The sequence below is a fragment of the Triticum aestivum genome, chromosome 3A (genome assembly GCF_018294505.1).
Source record: "Triticum aestivum cultivar Chinese Spring chromosome 3A, IWGSC CS RefSeq v2.1, whole genome shotgun sequence".
In the NCBI taxonomy this organism is placed as follows: domain Eukaryota; kingdom Viridiplantae; phylum Streptophyta; class Magnoliopsida; order Poales; family Poaceae; genus Triticum; species Triticum aestivum.
In genome coordinates, this window is record NC_057800.1 from 503,466,385 (window position 1) to 503,473,524 (window position 7,140).

At 52.2% G+C, this 7,140-nt stretch overlaps 1 protein-coding gene across 1 annotated transcript; it reads left to right on the forward strand.

The window, feature by feature from the left end:
* The first annotated feature begins 373 nt into the window (after positions 1-373).
* LOC123061872 (putative protein TPRXL) lies at positions 374-4,962 on the forward strand. Its single transcript, XM_044485155.1, has 5 exons — positions 374-646; positions 1,408-1,995; positions 3,116-3,443; positions 3,521-3,598; positions 4,692-4,962. Exons 1-5 carry the CDS (start codon positions 552-554, stop codon positions 4,740-4,742), a joined length of 1,140 nt encoding a protein of 379 aa, XP_044341090.1. The 5' UTR covers positions 374-551; the 3' UTR covers positions 4,743-4,962.
* The last annotated feature ends 2,178 nt before the right edge of the window (positions 4,963-7,140 follow it).

Here is a 7,140-nt window from a genome sequence, read left to right on the forward strand (position 1 = left end):
GAGATGCACTCCCCGTAGACGTGGCACAGCATAACGCAAATGTAAGTGACTGCCATGTGGGACCCAAATGACCAAGCTGTCCTAAATTTCTTTCTTTCTCAATTTAGTTTGCGGTGACGTCTGTTAGCGACGAGATCTCCCAGTGGCTTGAAGGGCAAGAGAGGAGGCCGCACGGATCTCCCCGGCCTTCGTACACAAGAAGCCCACGAATTCTCCGCAAATCACCACACTGCCACGACCCGACGCGGGGGCAGTTTCGGCACCCAAATGCGGTGGCAGAACGGTGGATAGGCAGCCCTACCCGAGGGCAAAAGGGGAACGCCGAGAAAGATAAAGCCTCTATTTGGACCCCCGGCTCTGCTCCCATCGCCATTGCTGCTCTCTCTTCTTCCTCCTCCCACCCTCCCTCCCCGGCTCCTCTTCTTCCCACAAATTTTCCTCGAAATTTCGTGGCCGCCTCCTGTTCGTTCCGTGTAGACGAACGGGGGAGTGATTGCTCGGCGGCAGGAGGAAGGAGCCTGCCTCGAGCGGTTGGCCGGAGGCCAATTTTGATGCGTGGCCTCCTCGAGGTCCACGCGATTGGCAGGGACGCCGCGTCGACGAGCTCATCGAGACTGAAGGCCGTTCCCGCATTGGACATGATGAGGTAGCCGGCAGATCTCCGTGTTCTCTCCCCTCTCCATCTTCGTGCTCTTCTTCTTTCCTTACATCCGTGTCTGTTTCTGTTTGTGTTCAGATCGACGCGTGCGCTGTTTCCATCTTGCGTGCGTTTGATTTTTGGTTCCGGCTTCTGTTTTCCTTTGGTTGGTGATGGATTTCATCTCTTCGCCTGTCCTCGGCCGCAACCGGCCGGCCTTGTAAATTTCTCACCTTTCATGCGTTTACTTTGTTGTAATCTGGCCGCCGCCGCCGTCTGAGTTTCTGGATTTTCCCTTCTTCTTCTTGCGGTTTGGTTGATCTGTGCTTTGGTGTTTCGATTCTGAGTATGCCAATTTACGCGGTTGCGTTTGGCTCCTGATGAATGATTCGGCGTTCTTAATCTCTGTATGTATTTCGCAGTCTTCTGCTCGTGCTCTGAATACTTCCTGGTCGTCTTCTCCGTTCGTTTCCGATGCTCTTGTCCGGCTGTTTGGTCCGAATGACAAGCATCCTGCCGTTTCTTCTTGGCTGCATCTAAGGCTCTCTTCGTGTGAAGATTGGAGTTCATGGTTCATGGCCGAAGTGTTTTCGTGTTCTTCGTGCTTACCATCCCGATTCTGCCGGCCGTTGAATTTTGCGGTCGTTTTGTGATCGGTCCGCCGTGTTCTTCTTTTCATTTCATCGGCAACTCCATGGCCGCCGATTTGTTACTTACATTTTGCAGCAGATCCCTTCGTCCGGCCAAATCGCTAACCCGCGTCGCTGCAGGTACCAAAGGCTCAGCCCGGACTGCCTCCCGCTCGCCAACGGTGGCGGCAGCGGCGGCGTCGCACGCAAGCCGGCCTCGAGATCCTTCAGAGACGACGAAGGCCCGGCGGCCGCAACCGACGGTTCCCGACTGGCCTCGTACCTCGCCGCCTCCCAGGCGGACTCCAAGGCGCCGGTGCGGGCACGTGCGCCGCAGCCGCCGTCGTCGTCGGCCGCGCGGAGCCCAGCGCGGGACCACGGCCAGCACCACCCCTCAGACTCCTCCGACACGGCCTCCCCGAGCTCCACCGGCGCGGGCACAGGCGCGGTCGGCGGCGACGTGCTGCTGCAGTGGGGGCACAACAAGCGGTCCCGCTGCCGGCGCGACTCCTCCGCGGCGTCCTCGTCGGCGTCGCCGTCCTCGCAGCGTCGGCAGGCCCTGGGCAACGGCAAGATCCAGCGGCGCGCGTCGGCGCCGGCGCCGGCGGAGAAGCTGATGCCCCCTCCTCCGGCCACGATCACGCGGGGGTCCAACCTGAGGTCCTCGTCGTCCTTCCCGCCGCGCGCCGCCGGAGCAGACGCCAACCACCAGCCTCCCCACCACAGCAGGTACGGCCTCGTGTCCCCGTCCCGTCTCGTCTCGTAGATCCTGGCCTCGCGTCCCCGCTCCTCTCCCCTATTTCTCGCCGGTTTTAGCCGGCGACCGTGACCCTTTTTCCGTTGCCGCTTGTGCCCCCGAGGAAAGGGAAGCTACCGGGCCGCTCGGCCATCTTGTTCTTGTTGCTGGAGTCGTGGGATCGTGGGCGTTATTTATTCGCGTGGTGTTTTCGGCGTTCGGGTTTGGGCCTCTTTTGTGTTTCTGGTGAGCTGTGCCGCCCGCCCGTCTTTTAGCACCGCAACAAGTGCTGGAGTTGGACGAAAGATTCCTTTCTTTTCCTCCAATTTGAAGCAAGTAGGTTTTCTGATTTTTCTACGTAGTAATATTTAATATTTTACATACGTGCTGCCTTGATGGCTCGATGATCTGGATCGCTCCATCTCTTCCTAATTTCGTGCCATTTATTTACGTTTCCAAAAGCGATTTTATTAATTATTGCGGAAAGTTTCGTGTCTGGATCTGGACGGGGCGGTAACTTTACCGTCCCTGTCGTCCCTTGACCAATCCGTGGACACAAGAGGTGACATCGGGGGCAGCAGCGCCCGTATTTGTCACACATTGCGTGATGCATGGGGGACCCAACTAGATTGCCATATCTGCTCAAATTCCTTCCACTCCAGGGCCAATTTCAGCTTCCGTGGATTGTTCGGCCGATCTAGCCGCCACCAGTAGTAGATTTCAGCTTCCGTGCTAGCACGACCATGATATGAATCGCAGCATCAAAGGGAAAGTAGTAGTACCGGTGTGCACATCTCAACTCCTCGATCTGCTTTTCTTTTCTGTATGTATGGATGGGCAGCAACAGTAGTTGTAGCACCTCTGCAAGGAGAAAAAAAAAGTGAGTTCTAGTAGTAGCAGCTTTGCTAGGTTTTTGCATATATATTGTATGCATCTGGTTGTGGCAGGGGTCTCCCTCCGGTACTAGTACCACCGATCCACCACCCTACCCACCCTTCTTCCCCTTTACCCCTCAGCAGCCCCTCCCAACCACCGCCGCGTCCATCATCACCAGCAGCACCACGCCACCCCGATCGATCCCATGATTGACGCCATGTTTTCTTGCGCGATCAGGTCCGTTGAGGAGCGATCGGGCGGCGTGCACAAGCGGTCGTCGCCCGACAAGGCGCCGCACCACAAGCCCCCCGCCGCGGAGCATCACATGGATTCCAAGAACGCCCACCACCACCACAACAACAACCACGACTCGCAGCTGGCGTCCGCCGCCAACGGCAACGGCACGGGCGCCGGCGAGAAGCTGGGCGGGGAGCGGCTGGAGCTTCCCCGGATCTACATCTCGCTGTCCCGCAAGGAGAAGGAGGACGACTTCCTGGTGATGAAGGGCACCAAGCTGCCCCAGAGGCCCAAGAAGCGGGCCAAGAACGTGGACAAGTCGCTCCAAGTATGCATCTACTATCTCATCACGCTCCTGTAAAAACTGAATCCGATCGGATCCATCTGACCCGTGTCTTGCTGCAGTTCGTGTTTCCAGGGATGTGGCTCTCGGATTTGACCAAGGGCCGGTATGAGGTGCGAGAGAAGAAATGTGTCAAGAAGGTATAACAAACAATCAATCAATCAATTCCTAGTTTTCCTTTTCCTTCTCTTTTTCTGCTGCTGCAAAGAAAAAAAATATTGTTTTTGAGATGGAGAAAAGAAAAGCATAAAGAAAAATTACTACTACTAGTGCTGATTCTGATTCAGGTAGTAGGTTGATTGGTTGAGGGCATGTGATTGATGGGCTGCAATGCAAATTAATTAAAGCCTTAAAGCGGGGTTAATTAGTTGCCCTTTTCTTTTCTTTTCTTTTGGGAGGATGGTCACGTGGGGCCCATGATGACACGTGATGCTTCTTCGTGCCCTCATTCATGACGGTGCCGAGTTATTTCGCCCCGCTTTATTGCTGTGGACGTGAGGATGCAACCGTGCTAGCCGATCTCTCTTGCCCTAAGCCCCTAACCTCAACAATCTTGTACCCAAAAAAAAGGTTAAGTAGATTCATCACCCTGCAAACTGCACTATCATGTGCGGTTTTCCCAAATTAAAGAGCCGAACCCGGCGAACAACTCAACTGCTACCACTACTACTACTAGTAGCCACACAAGAAAAATCCCGAGGTCTCTTTGGGAATGAGGTCCACCTGTCAGCCTCAACTCGCCGTTGGCACTTGCGCCCTTGCAAATGGGCCGGTCCAGCGGAAGGGGCCCATGTGGAGACATGTATCTGTCGCTCGCTTGGACCACATGAGATGGCGCGCCCGGATAGAGCTTGGTATCATAACCAGGAAAAAAGAGAATAAAAATGAAAGGAGAAGGTTTGAAAAGCTTTCCCTTCTATCTGCTGGAATTAGCATCACTGCAAGTTTAATCTCTACGTTAATACTAGTAGCACGAGGCACCAACCCTGAATCTTGTACTGGTAGTAATCTGCAGAAAGGAATCTTGTAACATGAACTCCAGTGTTTAGTCCCGGAAGACTGCATGGTTAGGTCGTGCTTGTGGTGTTGGATACTCTAGCTTATTATTTAAGCACCTACAAGTAACGCGGCTCTACAGTGGTAGTATTGCTAGTCTTTGTTTCTACAGTGTCTCGCATCCTTTGTGCTCGGCACTAACATAAACCTCCCTCTCTCTCTTGATTTTGAATGCAGAGGCGAAGAGGGCTGAAAGGGATGGAGAGCATGGACAGCGACTCGGAGTGAAGAGCGCAGAGGAAAGGAGACGAGACGGCCAAGGAAGAAGATGGGGATGTCATGTGTGGAGCGAGGCGTGTTAGGAGAAAACAAAACCGGTAGAGAGAGCTTAGCCCAAAGGAATGGACGCGACATTTGTAAATGGAGACGGAGGAGGCTTGGCCGGTGGCAAGAGCTCGCGTGCCTACGTGCTCGCCTTGCAGACGAATGATGATGATGATGATGATGATGATGCCTCCCTTGGCTGTTTTTTCCTTTTGCGGGGCCTTTGGTTCGAAAATCTCGTTTTGGGGGGCGTCACTGAGCTCCTTTTTTTTTTTGAGGGAAAGGGGGGCGTCACTGAGCTCGAGTGTTTGCGTTTCCTCGGCGGTTGCTCTTGTAATTAGTTCCTGCGATGGAGTGGGCCTTGCTTCTAACGACATGGGCCTAGCCCTGATGCACGGCACGCCAAATGCTAATGGAAGAAGCGACGCAACTGGGCCCTGCCATGAGAAAACAATAAAAGGAAAAACAAGAGGCATCACCAAGACACTGGCTGGGCAACTGGTCCCCCGTTTTGTATTGCATTTCGTCTCCTTGTGTCTTGGCGAACGTCATTGCTGTACCGCCGTAGTGGTGTACGCAGGTGGGGGCACTGGTCATAATGCATACGCTACCCGTGGCAGCTGGCACTGGCCTGTGGGCGATTTTCGTTTTTTTTTGCGCAAAGCAGGTTGGGGGTTTGCCGTGAAACGAGGAGCAACTGCTGCTCCCCTCAGCTCATCAACAGCTTTCTACCGGCTACCCCAACCCCGGGCGCTCTTCGACTGTGCATCGTCACTCCGCCTTCACTCGTGGCTGTGGGCATGCACGACGCTCAAATAAACAAGTGTCAAGACGCACTTGCACGCCAAATACTAGTATCATATATACTGTAGGTAAGTGTCGCTCTGTCGGTGCATCTGAACTTGCTACTACTAACTGACAAGATACCGCAGCTGCAAGTCTGTACAGAAATGCAGGGTGACCGATCCGGAGCCATTTGGCTCATGGGAAACTCAGCATTATTTCTTGCTGGAGATCGGTTCCTGTGTGGGAAAATTTCTCTCCAGTTCAACCAGGACCGGCAAAGTGTAAACGGGTCGCTTGTGCTAGTACGCCGCCGCACGTGTAGGCGGCGGCCGGGAATTGTTTTGGCCACGCTATTCAGAGAGGCCGGCGATGGCCTTTGGCCACGTGCCTAATATCCGCCCAAATCCTATATACTTAAAGAGATTCAATCTTATTATCTAATTTATCTTCGAGGTCCATGCACCACGTCATCCCCTTTTTTCATGCTAAGAAAATCGTATCATCCCTTTTCCTGCCACCTCCGGCACGCATGGGTTGTCGGAAGCCTTGCCAATTAACTGCCCATCCATTAATTTCTATCTCTAGTTCCTATTCATCTTCTCCACTGAATAATGCCATCCCTCTTTTCTCAACCAACTGTATGATTTCTCTATGCATTAGTTCATGTTCGTCTTCTGTAACCGAAAACCCATCTATCGATCATATAAATAGATACCAATTGGTTCCTGCTGGAAGCGCCAAGCGCCGCCGCCGCCTGCCTCACGCCTCCGTGTCGTTGCTACATCATGATACCCCGATCCATCTCATGCCCTCTATTCAGCCCCTTCTCTGCTTCAATTTGCAAAAAATCTCTTAGTACCTTGAAACTAACCACACCCCTTCCTCACCTCATCAAACAGCCCGATGAATATATTTTGAGTGAAACGTAATATATATATATATATATATATATATATATATATATATATATATAGGGTCGCGCTATTTGTCATCCTGGCTGAAGAATTCTTATTCCTCACCCTAGCCAAACTGTACGTACCACACATGCACTGGAATTTATGTTGGGTACCTGAGGTAAAGTTACGGCATGGAGTGAGGACCACCTGAGGTAAAGTTATGGCGTGGAGTTGAGGACCTTTTGCCACGCGCAAATATAACACCGCAGGAAGCACAAGTCGCCATGTAAATTTATGACACACTATCAGCATAGTTACGGCCGAGAGACTAACCTGTAAATTATAACCATGCAACTGGTACTCCCTCCGTTCGGAATTACTTGTCGCATAAATAAATGTATGTAGACGTATTTTAGTTCTATATACATTCATTTCCGAGAAGTAATTCCGAATGGAGGGAGTACTATTTATCTGGACAAGCTCTGCCACAGTTGTGTAATATGCTGAGTTTAATTAGTTTGACCAAGGCATTTTTACGTGAATATTTCCTTTGCACAACATCTGTACTTTCTGACCGTCACATCAAATTCAGCCATGCTGAAAACCTGAGCATTTCCAGCCTGCAAATACTTTTGAATCAGCCAGTTGCCAAGTTGCCAGTTAGAGATTTTTGAGAGAAA

What these genes read in the sequence shown, in the direction of transcription:
- LOC123061872 (XM_044485155.1), top strand. Translation starts at nt 552, where the DNA reads ATGCGTGGCCTCCTCGAGGTCCACGCGATTGGCAGGGACGCCGCGTCG. An exon ending in CCCGCATTGGACATGATGAG is followed by an intron (nt 647 to 1,407) that starts GTAGCCGGCAGA and finishes GCGTCGCTGCAG; the next exon opens with GTACCAAAGGCTCAGCCCGG. An exon ending in ACGTGGACAAGTCGCTCCAA is followed by an intron (nt 3,444 to 3,520) that starts GTATGCATCTAC and finishes GTCTTGCTGCAG; the next exon opens with TTCGTGTTTCCAGGGATGTG.